The sequence below is a fragment of the Octopus bimaculoides genome, chromosome 12 (assembly GCF_046866305.1).
Source record: "Octopus bimaculoides isolate indiv1 chromosome 12, ASM4686630v1, whole genome shotgun sequence".
Classification (NCBI taxonomy): Eukaryota; Metazoa; Mollusca; class Cephalopoda; order Octopoda; family Octopodidae; genus Octopus; species Octopus bimaculoides.
In genome coordinates this window covers 67,139,802-67,158,028 of record NC_142939.1, presented here as the reverse complement: position 1 = coordinate 67,158,028, position 18,227 = coordinate 67,139,802, and the positions used below count along the sequence as shown (strand labels likewise).

Below are 18,227 nucleotides of genomic sequence, written 5' to 3'. Positions count from 1 at the left end.
AGACCAAGGGATTAAGTTGATTACACCGACCCCAGTGCGTAACTGGTACTTAATTTATCGACCCCGAAAGGATGAAAGGCAAAGTTGACCTCAGCAGAATTTGAACTCAGAACGTAGGGGCAGACGAAATACCGCTAAGTATTTCGCCCGGTGTGCTAACGTTTCTGCCAGCTCGCAGCCTTCATTTGCAGTCTCTTATCAACCATAGCCATCTTGAGGTGGTTTTAGCTGCCATGCCTATTTCCTGGATGGCTTTCTTCAGTTGCCTCAGGTCCAGGCCTACCTTTGGCAGGAAACAGCACACTGATGTTGATGACTCTCTTATCTGACAGAGAATCCTCAAATGGTTTAACAAAGGTTCTCAGGCACAAAACGTTCAGAACTCTGACATGGAATGGAATGACACTTCCATAAAATAATTTGAACAGCTGTCAGAATAACACAAGCACTGAGAGCTGTGTGTGTGTGTGTGTGTGATATGTTTTTGAGACTGGAGAAAGAGTGACCTCGTTATCTCTCAGCTAAATTTAGTCTTTTGTAGTAAATAGTTAACCTTTATTGAGAACGACTTGTGTCAAATATGACATGATTAACCAGTCATTTTAACCCCGAGAATGAATGAACTGATAAAGCTATCACCAAGAATTTAGTTGTTGTTATTACTTAGCCCCAGGTTAAACAAATCGATCAATGATCAAAGGTATTCCAGATGTAACTATCATGTCTTTAAAGTAAAACTACATTAACTAATACACCCTTCTTAAGTTGGTAGGCTGTTCAGAAAGATTAACTACTATTTCTAGCAAGCCAGTTGACCACATTGCCATAATACAAGCAATGTTCTTCATTTCCAGTCTTCCATAAAAACATGTCCGGCCATGGAGAAATATTACATCATTTGAAAAGAAGCGTCGGCAGCAAGGCCTTATCGGCAGGACCTTAACAGATCAGATTCCTGGCTTTGAACTAGCAGGATGTCATGCAGAGGATCTTGGATACAAGACAATGGATGAGACCCTAATATTCCTAGTTAGATGGAAACTGTGGGACCAAATGGAGCAATACCTTGTGACACCTATAGTATGCACAACCGAAACCCTTATAAAATGGGGCGTCCTATGGGATGACTTAGATGAGATGAGATTGAAAAGAGCTGATATTTGGCAACAGGAAGGGCATCCAGTTATAGAACGTTTGCCTCAACAAAATCCATCTGATTCATGCAGACATGAAAAAAATGGATCATTATGTGTGGGTGTGTGTGAATGCTAATATCTGTTCATGCATGGCTGTGTGTTTGTGCGAGTCTGTTCTACTTAAACAGACGACTCAGTGTCTCAATGAATGACAATAACAGTCATGTCCCAATAAGTTCTCCTTGTTTCAGCTGTTTCTATTCCCAGCTCTATCTTTAATCCCAGTTTTACCCTGCTGTGTCAGAAGATGACGCCAGTAACTATTAATGTTCAGACTGACCTCAATTACTGCCTGATAATTGAGGTCGTTAAATAATAGGCTGGTTTATAATAATCATCATCATTATCATTATTAATATTCATTATTATTATTATTATGTAAGATAAAGAGGTGAGCTGGCAGAATCACTAACACGCCGAGTAAGATGCTTTGTGGCATTTCATTTGTCTTTAAAATCTTAGTTCAAATATCACCGGGGTCAACTTTGCCTTCTATTCTTTCGGGGGTCAATAAATTAAGTACCAGTCGGGCACTGGAGTTCAATGTAATCGACTTACTCCCTTCCCTAAAATTTCAGGCCTTGTGTTTATAGTGGAAAGGATTATTATTATGTCAGATGGAAACAATAAACCTGAGACAAGATGGTGGACTGGCAGAATTTGTAGAATAATGTAGAAAATGTCTTGGAGTATTTAGTGATTTTCTGTGTTCCCATTCTATCAAAATTGCCTTTCATCTTTCTGGGTTCATTAACATTATTGATTATTTCACCAATTGTAATTAAGTTAGAAATCATTCCCCTGCACCTCATATTCTGAGTTCAAATCTTGCTGAGGTCAACTTTGCTTTTCATCCTTTCAGGGTCAATAAAATAAATTACCAATTAACTATTAAGGGTCAGTGGTATTGGCTAAACCCCTCCCCTCAAAATTGCTGGCTTTGTAAAGGGCAGCAACTAAATACCACAAAGTGTTTTGCTTCATGCTCCAACATTTCTCTTAATTATTGTCCTTAATTATGATCCTTAATTATTGTCTCTAAAATAAGTAGAAAAGCCTGAAACTTGGGAGAAGGGCAAACTTGACTTTGGTGGGATTTGAACTCAGAATGTAAAGAAACAAAAGAAATACCACAAAATCATTTTCTGAAGATGCTGTAATGATTTTGCCTGGTCACCACCTTAACAACAACAACAACAATAATAATCCTTTCTGCTATAGGTACAAGGCTTATAGGTACATGAGGAGCACTTCTTAGTAATATAAACCGCCAACACCTCCCCTACCACTCCGGCTTCACTAAGATAGTGAAGACACTTGTCCAAGGTGTCAAGCAGTGGGACTGAACCTGGAACCACGTGGTTGGTAAGCAAGCTACTAACCACACAGCCTGTATATTTATGAGTGTGTATATGCGTAGAGTTGAGAAAGGTATGAACGTCACACAATCTCCTGTTGTCTTCGAATTGAAGGCGTAGTTTTTATATAAAAGATATCGTTATTTAACTTCTAAACACAAATTCACCGAGTCAGGGGACCGAAATGACCCTCATCCCTGGGGGGAAGATAAGTGATGATGTTGACCTTAATTGCGTTTAATAGTAGCAACGTGGTTTATTTTTGCAAACACCACCACCACCACCACCGTCTGCCCGTCTCTACCTTATCACAAAAAGTCTGTCGTCGACTCCGTCACACTTTTGTTACCATGAAAGTGAGAGAAAGGGAGGTGGGAACTTTCACACTCTTTCTATCTTTTATTTTCGTTTGTCTTTTGTTTATCCTGTCAATAAATCAGTTGATCCACAGTCTTCCAACTTATCATTTATAGTTCACATATGACGGGCCCAACCTGAAACATCACATCTAATCACTTCTCTCTTGATATATAAACTTAATTTACGATTTCATTATCCCCTCTCTGCCCGATTGTATTCGTTCCACTTCCTGTCGATTCACCCCAAGTCCATCCACGCTTCTGCCTTTCTCTCTCCTCGTCTCTGTTTCCTTCATAAATCCACTTCGGTTCCTTTACAATGGACTTCAAAGAACGACGCAAATGGCCAGGTAAGGTTCCACTTACACCCCGTGTCCAAATTCTCTCTCTCTTTCTCCACACACACACACACAAACACGCACGCACACACCGGTTTCTGAATAATTTCTTGAATTCCTGCTCCACTTTGTTTTTTTTTTGCCTCCTCTGTATATTTCTTTATTTCTTTATTGCCCACAGGGCGGGGGTTAAACACAGAGGGGACAAACAAGGAGAGACAAAGGGATGAAATCAATTAGATCGACCCCAATGCGTAACTGGTTCTTATTTAATCGACTTCGAAAAGACGAAAGGCAAAGTCGACCTCGGCGGAATTTGAACTCAGAACGTAGGGGGCAAACGAAATACCGCCCGGCGTGCTAACGAATCTGCCAGCGTATATTGAGAAAAACTGATTATTCACCAGATAAAATCATCGAAGACGATTGAAAGTTTGGTCGATGGAATTCTATAATCATTTTATTATCGCGTTTTCCCTGGAAGCAGAATTACAGGTGAACGAGACAAGGCAGGACCCTGTACATGGTCGTGCGACATACTAGAAATAGCAGCCAAATTTCTCTCAAACCACACAACCATTCTACGAAAAAAAGTACTATTGTGTACTATACTTCGGTGTCTACTATGCCTAGAACAAATTGGATGGTCCCACTCGGAACACCTTTGATTATATATGCATTCGACGAGAGGTCATCCCTCGGGCTTCCATGGTGTCGGCAATTAAGTATTTTTAAATCTAAAACCGCGTATTATTATTATTTAAAAAAAAAACTTAGTCGGAAATTTTCGACTAAAATTTAGCCGATAAATTAGCGTTTTTTGTTTCAACTAAATATAACACTTGTTTTGCCTTGTTTATGTATCTTAGTGAAGCCGGAGTGGTTGAGGAGATGTTGGTGATTTATATTACTAAGAAGTGCTCCTCATGGCAAGTACCTCAAAAAGACCATCACAACAAAGTCCAAATCCTGGGGAACTGGGGTATTGACTAGAAAAAGGGTGAAGTGAGGTTTTGGTGCCTTAAAACTCGTCAGCCTGGGAAAGTAGTTTATCGAAGAAAGGGCAAACTCTGACTTTAAATATCTGCTCCACTTACGGAAAAGGGTTCAGGAGTAAAACCCAAGGAAAGATCTGCCAACATTGTTTTCACCTTTGTCCTGGCAACTTCTGGGACAACACTGGTGCCAAGATGTGACTGGCACCCTTACCCTTTCCCTGGATGATTTTTGTGGTGTGGAGAGAGGAGGCCTGCTGCATGGGTCTGTGTCCTGGTGAGAACGCTCCAGCGTTGCCTCACCACGAATACACAATATGGGAAACTGCAGATCATTGGTTATAAACTTGCCCTCAAATTGGCCCTGCCTCTAAGGACCAGAAGCAGTTTTTAATGGAAGTGAAGCCTTTGTATTTCACTGGACAGTTACTGCCAGTCTCAAGCTGGGCAGATCCCAGCCAACTGTGTGTTGTCTCACTGCAGCTTGTCTGCCTTTCTGGGTTTGTGGAGCTTGGGGATACAAGTAACCTGAATTGCAGATGGTATACACTTCACCAAGCACAACAAGAAGACAAAAGAAGAAGCCATCTCTCAGGTTAGGATATTAGAAAGTACAGGCCACCAGCACTGGACTGTCAAATAACCTCTTGAAGATCAGTGACACAGGAAAAGACAGCTTTGATTAATGGGGAACTGCTAAAATTTCTTGTGGCCATTGTGACATTATAAGAGGCACATCTCTTGTAGAATTAGGAACTCTATGTGATGGAGAGAGAGAAAGAGAGAGGGTGAGAAGGGAGATAGAGAGAGAATACATTTTTTTGCTAAGGAAAAAGCTTAGGCAAGACTAGAGAATCTGGCGTTGGTTTGGCAGTGAGAAACTTACTTCCGAAGGTGGTGGAGTTGAATGAGAGAAGGACCCAGGGGATTTTCGTACTTCAACTGCACGCCTCTGATGGTTCTGGTAACTTTGTCCAATCCTTTACTTTACATAAGATTCAAAGAATGAATTCTTTTTCTAGGACAACTGAGAATGCCAGGAACCAGGAACAGCTAACTGGGTTGATTGGTGGGGATTTAGTGGCGCGTGTGGCCGCCATCTTGGAAAGTACCATTGCGCATGTGCAAGGGACTTGCCGTCAGCAGAAGTACCCGAGCACGCATGCGCAATGCAACAGGTGGAGAGAAAGCTGTAGGGTCCGATCTCGTTTTCTCTCAAGCAGGCGTCGTGACAACACGTATCTCTTTTCTCTCTAGCAGCAGTGGTGACAACACGTATTTCTTAACTCGACCCCGACATGTGGTCGAAGCTTCTTTGGTATTCTAGCGGCATGCCTATTCACTCAGGAACGAAACGGCTCTACACCAACCTAGAATAAACTATTGATCTGTTGTTACCGTTATTCCTCGTGTTGTTGTATTTCTGGATTTGTGTGTTTGTATGTATGCGCATGTGTGTGTACCTCTGTCTCCTTGTGTGTGCATGTTTGAGTGTGTGCATGTTTGAGTGTGTCTATGTGTATGGGTCTGTGTGACTATGTACATGTGTCTGTTATGTATGGATGTATATGTCTTTGTGTGTATCCGCGTGTGTGGAATGTGTGTGTATATGGTCATGTGTTTCCGTCTCCTTTTCTCTGTGTGTGCGTGTGCACGCTTGTCTGTCCATATTACCTATGTACCTATCTATCTACTTACCTATGTATCTGTTAACTTGCATGTCCATTTACCTACACACACATAAACGACAGCCTAATGTACCTACATATGTATATATTATGGGTATCACTACTTTCTATGTGTATTCCTTATTTAATACGGGGTTGTTTAATTTATGTGGACATATTCCTGTATTTGTCTGAGTGAAGGGTCTTTCAGGTGTTTGGATAAGCTTCACAGAAGAAATATGTTCTATTCATAAAGGAAGAAATATAGCAGATGTCAAAAATTACAGACCTATCTCACCTGTCTTTCTAATTTTACATATCAGCAAGGTCATGGAACAAGTTATCTGTGAGAGACTGATTACATTCCTGGAAGGGGAGGGTTCCTCAACATGCCAAATGTCGAAATGCTATAATTGGCTTTTAAGGAAGTTGATTATGGGATTAAGGAAGCTGATTATGGGAGTATATGTTACAGGTTATAGATCTTGGTGTGATTTTAGGGGACAAATCTCAAGTTGTTACAACAGACAGACAAAACAAAAAACAAAATAGCCACAGTTGAAATGTCTTTGACCTTAGGTCAATGGAATCAGGAGTAGGATGGAATTAAGCAGCAGCAGCAGCAGCCCTTACTCCCCATACCTCACCTCACCCACTTTCATTTCTTTTCTATTCTAGATGCTTCTCAGGAAATTCAAGAAACACTTCTGCAAAGAATAATGATACTTGATGGTGCCATGGGAACAATGATCCAAAAACATTCATTGGTTGAAGAGGATTTCCGTGGAACTCTGTTTCCTGATCCCATAAAACCTCTTCAGGGCAATAACGATGTCCTCACTCTAACTCAACCAGATCTTATCTATAACATACACAAGGTAACAACGTATTACCTCTCCATTTCTTTCTCTCGCTTATTCTAACTCCTCCCCCCTCTTTGTCTGTCTGTTTGTCTTTCTCTCTTTCTGACATACATTAGGTAAAAAAATATATATATATACCTCCATCTTTCTCTCTCCCTCACTGTTTGTCTCTTTGTCTGTCCCTGCTCCATCTCTGGCATACGTAAGGTAAAAGAATATAGCTCTGTCTGTCTGTCTCTCAGTGCTATACATAAAGTAACAAAACAAACTGCTTCCTTTTTTCCTCCTTCTCTCTCTATCTTTCTCCCAGTTCTTCTGTTTGTCTTGCATACGGAACGATATCCCTCTCTCTTTCACTCATTCCCCTTATGAGCTTACAATTCTCTCTTTTTTTTGATGAAGGACTAACATCCAAAATGTTAATAAAATTCCTCTTTCCATTATTGCATTTACATAACTTACACACACACTAACATACATGTTTATAATTATATTATTTTTTCATATTTTCACCCAAAATAAAAGTCTTACCTGGATGCTGGGGCAGATATTACTGAAACCAACACATTCAATGGAACCAAAATTGCCCAGGCTGACTACGGCCTGGAACATCTTGTAAGTATTATCTATGGTTCTCTGTTACCATTAACTTAATTCCATTGACTTGTCTTTGTCTTTTACTGAAATGGTAACTATTAACTTTCTCTTGGACAACTTTGGTGGCGTGGAGAGGGAGAACTGACTGCTTGGGTAATTTCTGGTCTTTTGTGGGGTCACGAGATTTATGGATGATTGCCTCAGTTCAGCAGCTGAACTGTGAGGAGGAAAGAGAAGCTTTAAGACTTTATTTCTTGCAGAAAACAAGGAAGAGAGATACAAATTAATTCAGACAACCTGGGAGTTCTGTCCCCATCTTTTAACCCTGGAAACGGTTCATATCCTTACAATATCTGGGCTCAGGATATTTAATTCTACTTCTAAAATGTGTTGGTTTCCCTATGGATGGGGATAATGCACTGGCTACATCACGTGTCCTTATTAATGTGGTAATATCAGGTTTAGTCTCTAGGTCTGTGGATTTGTGCAGAATTCTTACAGATTTATCTCAAAGAAGAAACTTGATGAAACCTTTAAAGATACATGCTTTATGTTAAAACTTGTTTTGGATAAAGTAAGCTAATTAAGCTGTAGAAATAATGTCAAAGTAGACATTAAAGCATGATGCATCTTCTGACTCATCAGAGCCTGTTCAATTACGTAACCTATGCCAATATGGAAGCTGGATGTGAATGGATGATGATGATGTCACCGCCACTACCAGAGGTCATTACATCCCAGCAGTTATTACATTCCAAAGGTTATTGCAAACCATGGCTTATTACATTTTGTGGCTTATTACTAATTCTGGGAAATGAAAGATGTTTAATTTTAATATTTTGTAGGTTTATAAAATGAATTCTGAATCGGCAAAACTAGCAAGGGCTGCGGCAGATAACGTGTTTCGAGAAACAGGTAATTCTATTAGATTTGTGCTGTTTCTGTTTGTTAATTATGGTAGTAATTAATGTATGTTTAATGAGATTTTAGGATGGTGGAGTCACCCACCATCACCACCATCATCATTACAACTTCCACCTTCATCCCACCACCACCACCACCACTACCAACACTGCTGCTTTCAACACCACCATCACCACCACCACCTTCATGAAACTGTTGCTGCCAACCCCCACTGCCAGCCCCATGTTGATCATGGCCAGTGAAGCCAACCTACTCTTATTCTTCTTACATCTTTCAAGGTAGACTTAGCTGTAAAATCTTGATCATGGCACCATTTGCAATCTCACACAACTCTCACAGTTGCCATAACTGAAAACAAGCCAAAATAATGTTTTCTTTGTTAATTTTTAATGAATGTTAATAATTCTTTATTTTGTGTTTTTGTTTCCACAGAAATAATTCATATTTATTGAAATATGGTTCATTTATTATTCATGCCATTCTTGTGTCTTGTGTGTTTGTTTTATTGCAGGAATACAGCGTTATGTCGCTGGAGCAATTGGTCCTACCAATAAAACTCTCTCTCTCTCTCCATCAGTGGAACAACCAGAACTGAGAACCATCAGTAAGTAATGGCACCAAAAGAGAAAGAATGGTCACAATCACCAGGCAAAATATAGCAGTCTGTGTGATTGTGTGTGTGTGTATATGTGAAATGCACTCTCTCTATTTATTGTGATTCTATACATTGTTTTTGCATCATACATACATACATAGATAAAGACACACACACACTTCTGTGTGTGTGTGTGTTTTAGGAAGAGGGGAACGGACAAGCAAACTATGTGGTATCACTTTCAAGCATTTAATTTATAATTAAAACATAATTGCTAAGTTTTTAGAGTAAATAAGAGATGAAGAAATAATCCCTAAAGAGTCTTGCAGCTGTCTCTGGAATAGCTGAGCATGTGGAGCAAATGTCTTTGAGTAAAGATTCCGTCTGTTAAGAATTATCCCTGATCAAGGATATTAGTATATGTATGTATATGTGTGTGTATAATATACATGCATACATAACTAATTTAATTATTATTATAATTAATGTTTTTTCTTACATGTTGGTGTTATCATTCAAAATGGTCGTGTGTGAAAATTAAATTCTTAATTAAACCTTCAACATCTTCTCTTCTCCATTTTTCTAATTGTTAGTGGTGCTTTATATAAGATTTTATCTTATACATGCCTATAACAAACTTTTTACATACATGTATATACATTCACAAAGTAATCTTTTGCTATATCATGGTTCGCTTATCACTCAGTACATCGTGGTTCACTTATCATGCACTGAGTACATTGCAGATTATTCTGGCTAATATATGTTAATTTATATTGTGGACTTCTCTGTATATCGTGAGTTTCTGCGGCTGATAGGAATTTATATTTTTTTAAGATTTGAATTATTTCAATGGGAGGCTTTGGAATGTAACACCCACGATAGTCGAGGGATTACTGTGTGTGTGTGTGTACTTTGTGTGAGCTGGCTGAATCGTTAGCACGCTAGGTGAAATGCTTAGCGGTATTTCGTCTGCTATTATGTTCTGAGTTCAGATTCCGCCAAGGTCGACTTTGCCTTTCATCCTTTCGGGGTTGATAAAATAAGTACCAGTTATGCATTGGGGTCGATTACATCGACTTAATCCCTTTGTCTTTGTTTGTTCCCTCTATGTTTAACCCTCCTGTGGGCAATAAAGAAATATATATATATATATATATATATATATATATATATATATTGTTGTATTTGAGGATGGTCATGTTTGAGACTGCGGCCTATTCACTGACGCAGCAGCACGGAATTTTGTCAGTGGACATGTCGCAGTCTGAAAGCGATGAAAATATTTTGGCAAATTAAATTTATATATTGAAGTGAATCTAACGGTTTTTGTGTGTTTCTTAAATGGCTTATAAACACCTTCCACGCTGCAATTGTTTTTGTTCCAGCACACGATATCTCAGATCAGGTCACTTGCTATGCAAGTACATCTCCATACTTATTATCAACCATTATCTATTTGTGCCAACACAATCTGTCCCTAGTTTGTTTCTCAGACTTTAATTTCCTTCATCAGAATAAAGTGTCACCCTCTTCATTTAATGTTTTCTTCTAAACTTCAAAAATATTTTTGTTCTGTTTTAATGAAAATTATGTCGGAATTGTGTGTGAAATGTAAATAGAAACAGTTTATTAAAAGAGAAGAAACTGCTTGAAAGGTTTGATAAGATCTGATGATTAATTTAATTACGTTTTGTTCTTCTTCAGCTTTTGATCAACTTGTGGCAGCTTATAAAGAACAAGCTCAGGGTTTATTGGATGGAGGGGTCGATGTGTTTCTGGTGGAAACCATATTTGATACAGCAAATGCCAAGGTGAGAGAGTAAGTGAGAGGAGAGAGAGAGAGCTAGAGACAGAGGGCGAGAGAAAGAGAGAGGCAGTCAGACAGATTGAAAGAAGGAGAGAGGGGAGTGAGAGACAGAAAGAGAGAGAGAGTGACTGAAAATTTTGACTTGGATAAAGTACCTTGTGGTGTTTATCTCTTTTGTCTCTGTTGCTCAGGTCACATCCCACCAATGGTATCCTTGCTGTTCGTCTTTTTGGGGTCGATACACATTCAGTTCAGCGAATTGGCAGAACTGAACAATATCGGAGTAGGTGCCTTCTGGTATTTGTTTTGGTTCCTTTCATTCTGAGTTCAAATCTCTCCATGGCCTACTCAGATGATGCACTTCATCTGTCACCCAACGCTGCCACCACCACCACCACCACCACCGCTGCCGCCACGTCCACCACCCACCATTACCTGGTACCCTGGGTGTCTTTAGTGAATCCACTCAGATTCATGCATTCAAACCAGGTCCCTTGTTTGAACATAAATCCCTCGACGCTTCTCCCCCATCACTTCAGAATCCCTTTAAAGGGATCACATGAAATAAAACTGAATGTTTCTTGGTTATTTCAGCATTTCCTGAACTTCCTGCCCCTTTCCTGACAGTGATGACCAGCCAACAGTCAAACATAGTCAACGACATCTTTTACTCTGCCCAAATGCTGTGGTATTGACCTCTTGCAGTGGTACTGACCACTGGTGAGATGTGTGACACACACCTGACCAACCTGTTATCTTCATCTCATTCTTTGCTTTGTTTATCATGTGAATATAGAGTTCGTTAGTATCTTTGTTGGTACCCAGGGGTCAGTTTATCCCAGACATTGGCCAGGGCAGCCGAGAGTTTTTGAGGAAAGACCCTGTCATTTGAGATGTGGAGAAGTTTTTTCCTTGCTGTTTGATAAGAGTTTGGTAAGACGCCACGACAATATGGCCAGACTTGACCTTTGGACACTTTGCGACAAGTATGCACTTGACAGAGCAAAAAATTAGTATGACCACAAACCTGAAGGCATCATCAAAAATAGAAATGCAAAGATCCTATGGGATTTTATGATTCAGTGTGACCATGATATTGAGAATACGAAGCCAGACATAGTCTTAATTGAGAAAGAAAACAAACTAAGCTGGATCATAGATATAACATGCCCAGCTGACAACAAGGTATGCGATAAGGAAAAAAGAAAAGTCGAAAGATATGACAGGTTAGCTTGGGAAGTTAAGCAGTTGTGGTCGATGAAAAAGGTGGTAGTGGTACCAATAATTGTCGGAGCCCTGGGAACAGTGAGCAAAAATCGTGAGAAGTACATGGAACAAATAGGGGCTGCAATAAGGATGGAGAATGATGATGATGATAATGGTACTGATAATAATAAATAATGATTTCTAATAAGAAGTTTGTTTTATTTTAGGCAGCATTTTTTGCCCTTGATGAATTGTTTGAAGAAACAAACAGACAATGTCCAATTTTTGTAAGTTTTAATCAATTCCCTTATTTCATTATTTTGTGTACAAAATACAGGGGTCAGTCCATCAGAAACTAATTCATTTCTGATGAATTGAACCCTGACCACCAATCATGGTCAACCTGTGTCTGGAGCTGAAGAACATGCTCAAGGTGTCAGGCAACTGGATTAACCTCAAGCCATGTATTCCCAAAGCAGATTTCTTTAATCCAAGAGTGATGTCTACATCTGTCTCATACATATCTGGGTAAGTCGTTAGTCTGTTAGACTAATGACTGAGGACTGAAGAGTCCACGGTTCATGTGCATTGCCTCTATGCTTTTTTTTTCTTCATCTTTTTATTTGTTTTATTCATTGGACTGTGACCATTCTGGAGCACCATGTTGAGGAATTTTTGTCAAACGAATCAACCGTAGAATTTTGGATGGAATCAGGATGACACAGTCTGACAAAACTGGATCTTTGAATCACAGGTAAAATCTACTCAACAGGTTTCTATAACAGAATCCATTTACCCCAGTTTTACCTGCATTGCCTTAATCAACCTGAAACTGTGATAAAAACACTGACCCAGTCTTGCTTCTTCTTGGAATTGAACCTGCTACTTCATGGTTGGCAAGATATCTTGTTCACCATTGAGCACAGTGAATATGGATCTTGAATATATATTTATTTGTGTTTTGGGCCAAGAAACTTTGCCCCAATTTTCTAAAAACAAAGAATTCCTAATTTTGGAAGTTTATCTCAGAATTGTAAACTTGTGATTCCTTTCTTCAGGTAAGTGGTACCATTGTTGACTTGAGTGGTCGGACATTATCAGGACAAACAACAGAAGCCTTCATGATTAGCGTATCTCACACCAATCCAATGTGGTAAGATTATTTCCTTCTCTTCTTCTTCTTCTTCGTTCTTATCTTCCTTCTTTTCCCAACACCATTCCAACATTCTTCTTTCTCCCTCTTTCTCTCTCTCACTTCCTTTCCCCCCTCTCTCTCTCTCTAACCATTCTCATTCTCTTTTTCTATCTCTCTTTCTCTCTCTCGACCCCATTGTCTCTCTCTTTCTCTCTACTCCATTTTCTCTCTATATATCTCACTTTCTGTCTGTCTGTATCTCTCCTCCTCCCTTCCCCCTTTATCCCCTGTCTTCAACTATAATGATGTTCACCACCCTCTTTTGGCTCCCTCTCTCTTTGGTGACGTTTTTATTGTAAATATCAGATGTTTGCAACTCATTTCTGCCCTCCCCCCTCCTCATTACCCCCTCATAGACACACTTGTATACAACAACAACAACAACAAAATTGATAACTGAGTTGTTGTGGTTGCTTAACCCTGTTTGTATTAACGTATTTCTTTATTTTATTGTTTTTGTTTTGTTTCTTGAATCCCAGTTTAGGGCTGAACTGTTCCTTAGGGGCCCAGCTTATGAGACCCTTCATTGAAATCATTTCCAAAAACTCTGAGGCTTTTGTCATCTGTTACCCTAATGCAGGTAAGTCTGTTCAGGTGTGGTTAATATTGATCTCCCCCCCAAATATACACCTTTGTCACCATTTGGATGTTACTCAGAGTTTCATCTTCCCGTTCATTGGACAGTTTTGTTTAGAGTTCTAAACAAAACTGTCCAATGAACGGGAACGTGAAACTCTGAGTAACAGTTTTTGTGATATTTTTGCTGCTTTTTGATAAAGCATATTACTCTACCTCTGGTATTTGAGTACTATTTTTCCCATCTTGTTTCACATTTATGTGCTTATTCTGGTATACACACACACACCTTATGTCCAAGAAGAGTATAAAGGTAGGGTATTTCCAGAGAAGTGCTCAACCCGAGTTCTGGGCTATCAACACTGTCAAATTCCAGACCATTACTGAAATTCTTCAGGTGTAGAAAATCCTGTTTATATAATGTTTCAGTATTTATGTAATCATGACAGTAATTTGGTGAAACAAGTGTGTGTTCTATAAAGCTTTGAATACCATACTAGTTTTCTGTATTTTATACATCATATGTATATACATATATAAATATGAATGTGTATATAATATTTGTTTAATTCATCTGTGTGAAGGTTTACCAAATGCATTTGGTGAATATGATGAGACTGAAGAAATGATGGCAGCTAACTTAAAGGTTTGTAATCTTTTACTAATTTGGGAGTCAACCAATCTAATAATTTATCATTATAGATTCCAAATTTGGTAAAAAAAAATGTAGACCAAATCCTAAAAGTTATTTCAATAACTTTCTGTTTTTACAGTCAATCTTTTATTTGTTAAAACAATTCTTCAGTGCTTCTAATATCTTCATATTATGTGCATGTGCATGCATGTGTGCATCTTTCTCTCTTCCAATCATCTTCCTAACATTCTCTGGTCATTCTCTTTATCTACATCTCAATCTACCTCTCTCCAAATCCTGCCACTGTTTTTCTACATTGCTGTACACACACACACACACACATGCACACATGTAACCCATGCCACCATGGAAGGTGGATGTTAGACAATGATAATGATGATGATATATATATATATATAAACACCCAATATGTATGAATGATGTATGTTTTGTCTTTCAGTCTTTTGCTGAGGATGGACTTGTAAATATTATCGGAGGATGTTGTGGCTCGACTCCTGCGCACATAAGGTTTGGGCTCTCTTTTGATGTCACCTCATTATTTTAACTTTATAATCTTTATCATAGAATCAGTGAAGCAGAATGAAGTGGTTCTCTGGTGTTTATTGGTGTTCCATAATTCTTCAGTTTATACAGTGGTTCATTGTGGTTCATTGTTGTTTACTGGAGTTCACTGTTGTTCATTGTAGTTTATATATAAATATATATGGTGTAGTCCAACTGTAACAAAGTTTGCAATTATCTCATTATCCAGGGCCATTGCTGAGGCTATGAAAGGCTTAGCACCAAGGCAGCGTTCCATTCCCTTGAGCCCTTCATATACACAGCTATCAGGTATGTTGACTGGTGTTTCTATTTACATTTCCAGTGAGGGGTTCATAGATGTGTTTGTGTGTGTGCATGCGCATGTGTCTGTTGTGTGTGTGTGTGTGTGTATGTTTGTGTGTCTGTGTTTGTCCTCCCAGCATCGCTTGACAACAGGGTGGTTCGGCAAGAGAGACCGATAGAATAAGTACTAGGCTTACAAAGAATAAGTCCTGGGGTCGATTTGCTCGACTAAAGGCAGTGCTCCAGCATGGCCGCAGTCAAATAACAAACAAACAAAAGAATAAAAGAATATCAGGAATAAAAGATATATTGATGTATAAATCTGTTTTATAATGATTTCAAATGTAAATATTGAAAATTTGCATACCAAGACAACCAGCACACAGACTTTGGGTTGAGATAAAGAAAGAAATAGTTTAAAAGAAAGAGAGAGAGAGAGAGAGAGAGAGAGAGAGAGTCTCTGCTAAATATTATTATAATAGCATAGGAAACAAGATATGGAAACTTTGCTGCTAACCTTTTAATTGTTGTTGTTGCTGTCTTCTCTTTTATTTCGCTTTGTTTCACTGTTTTTGGTTTTTGTATTTGTATTTCTAGGTTTGGAACCGATGGTCATTGGACCCTACACCAATTTTGTTAACATTGGGGAAAGATGTAATGTGGCTGGGTCGAAGAGATTTTCGAATCTTATAAAGAAACAAGATTATGAGGTGAGGCCTAGATATATTTATGGTATGGGGCTAGCATTTTCAAGGGATGGGGAAAGATGATTCTTGCTCAAATTTTCTTCATGTTGTTGTTGTTGTTGATTTGTGACTTAATTTATATTCATTGTGTTGATGTTGTTGCAGAATGCGCTTTCAGTTGCCAAAGACCAAGTGGCCAACGGTGCACAAATCCTTGATGTCAACATGGATGAAGGATTGCTCAACAGTGAGGAAGAAATGGCGACTTTTGTGAATTTCATTGCATCGGATCCTGATATTGCAAAGGTTCAGTGCACAGTCTTGTAGTTGTTGTTGTTGTTGTCGTAACGTTATTCTATGTCCATCACAACCATTCCATTAATACCAACACAACCAACACCATCGTTTGCACCATCTGTCTTTACGTTCTGAGTTCAAATTCCACTGAGGTCAATTTTGTCTTTCATCCTCTTGGGGTCATTAATTTAAGTACCAGTCAAGTACTACCCCCCCCCCCCCCCCCCAAAAAAAAATTCTAGGCCTTGTGGTTATAATAGAAAGGATTATTAGTTATTCCCATCATTACAATTATCCCGATCATTTTAGTTATTCCCATCATTTTAGTTATTCCCATCATTTTAGTTATTCCCATCATTTTTGTTATCCCGATCGTTACAGTTATTCCCATCATTACTGTTATTCCCATCATTCTAGTTATTCCGATCATTCTAGTTATTCCGATCATTCTTGTTATTCCGATCATTACTGTTATTCCCATCGTTACTGTTATTACTCTTACGTTTGTCATTATTATCATTATTGTCATTGCGATTGTTCTTCCCCAGGTGCCCCTCTGTGTTGATTCGTCCAGTTTCTCTGTGATCGAGGCTGGCCTCAAGTGTTGCCAGGGCAAGTGTATCGTCAACAGTATCAGCCTGAAGGAGGGGGAGCAAGATTTCATAGAGAAAGCGAAGTGCATCAAACGGTATGGCGCCTGTGTCATTGTGATGTGCTTTGATGAGGAAGGTCAGGTGAGGAGCAGTTGAGCTACCAACATCATCATCGCCATCATCATCATCATCATTATCATCGCCATCATCATTGTCATCATCATCATCTTCACCATCATCCTTATCATCATCATCGTCATCACCGTCATCATTATTGTCATCCTCATCATCACCATCTCCCACCACTACCATTGATAAAGTCAGTTACAGCTATATAATCACTACTCTTACCACCACCACCCATACTACTACTACAATGACGACGACCACCACCACCACCTCCACCATCACTATAATCAGCCTCCCCTCCCCCTGCCATCACAGCCACCTCCACCACCTCTGTTGATTGATTAGCAATAAAAATAACGACTGATTTGTATTTTTAATGCAGGCGACCAGTGTTGAGAGAAAAGTTGAGATCTGTGAGCGATCATATAAAATTCTTACAGAAGTGGTTAAACTCTTGCCCCAGAATATCATCTTTGATTTGAATATTCTGACCATTGCTACAGGAATAGAAGAACACAATGATTATGTTAAAAATTTCATCAATGCCACAAGTATTGTCAAGGTTGGTAATGGTTTCAGATAAATTGGATTTTTTCTAGAAGAATGTGGATTTATTGAATGCGTGACTGCAATCTCTTGTGTTTCTGTCTGCATCATCACCACCACCCTTATTGCAGCCCCTATTTGTTCCACATACTTCTCGAGATTTTTGCTCACTGTTCCCGACAATTATCGGTACTACTGCCACCTTTTTCATCAACCATAACTGCTTAACGTCCCAAGCTAACCTGTCATGTCTCTCGACTTTTCTTTCTTCCTTATTACATACCTTGTTGTCTGCTGGGCATGTTATGTCTATGATCCAGCATAGTTTGCTTTCTTTCTCAATTAAAACTATGTCCGGCTTCCTATTCTATTATTATTATAATTATTATTATTACTATTATTATCATCATTATTATTTTGCAGCAAAATCTTGCTGGTGTCAAAATCAGTGGTGGGATTTCCAATCTTTCTTTTGCATTTCGTGGTAAAAACCAAATCCGTGAAGCAATGCACAGTGTGTTTTTATATCATGCTATCAAGGTAAATATCTGATTCTTCTACTTTAAGAATAAAATGGTTTTGTGGCTAATTAACCTTGTCTTTGAGGCTTTAGTTCAATCTTAACGCAATCAGAAATCTTTGGAAACCTCTGCGTAATAGTGAAAGGAAATCTCAGCTTCAAATACAAAGATAGGGAAAAACATAAACTGGAACTCCATCGGTTATGACAACGAGTGTTCCAGTTGATCCGGTCATTGGAACAGCCTGATTATGAAATCTGCATGAAAGTGGCACTGAGCATTGCACAGACACATGT

The 18,227-nt window shown here is 38.9% G+C and overlaps 1 protein-coding gene across 1 annotated transcript in view; it reads left to right on the top strand.

Moving 5' to 3' along the window:
* The first annotated feature begins 2,604 nt into the window (after positions 1-2,604).
* The window catches only part of LOC106884474 (methionine synthase), a 35,620-nt gene continuing 19,997 nt past the window's right edge, over positions 2,605-18,227 (top strand). The window contains exons 1-17 of the mRNA XM_014935876.3: positions 2,605-3,263; positions 6,592-6,791; positions 7,302-7,391; positions 8,219-8,288; positions 8,809-8,901; positions 10,600-10,706; positions 12,136-12,195; positions 12,967-13,061; positions 13,583-13,683; positions 14,264-14,325; positions 14,774-14,841; positions 15,086-15,165; positions 15,757-15,869; positions 16,011-16,151; positions 16,691-16,876; positions 17,247-17,426; positions 17,834-17,950. Coding sequence (XP_014791362.1) covers positions 3,233-3,263; positions 6,592-6,791; positions 7,302-7,391; positions 8,219-8,288; positions 8,809-8,901; positions 10,600-10,706; positions 12,136-12,195; positions 12,967-13,061; positions 13,583-13,683; positions 14,264-14,325; positions 14,774-14,841; positions 15,086-15,165; positions 15,757-15,869; positions 16,011-16,151; positions 16,691-16,876; positions 17,247-17,426; positions 17,834-17,950 — 1,794 coding nt within the window. The 5' untranslated portion in view covers positions 2,605-3,232. The remainder of the gene's footprint in view (positions 3,264-6,591; positions 6,792-7,301; positions 7,392-8,218; positions 8,289-8,808; positions 8,902-10,599; positions 10,707-12,135; positions 12,196-12,966; positions 13,062-13,582; positions 13,684-14,263; positions 14,326-14,773; positions 14,842-15,085; positions 15,166-15,756; positions 15,870-16,010; positions 16,152-16,690; positions 16,877-17,246; positions 17,427-17,833; positions 17,951-18,227) is intronic.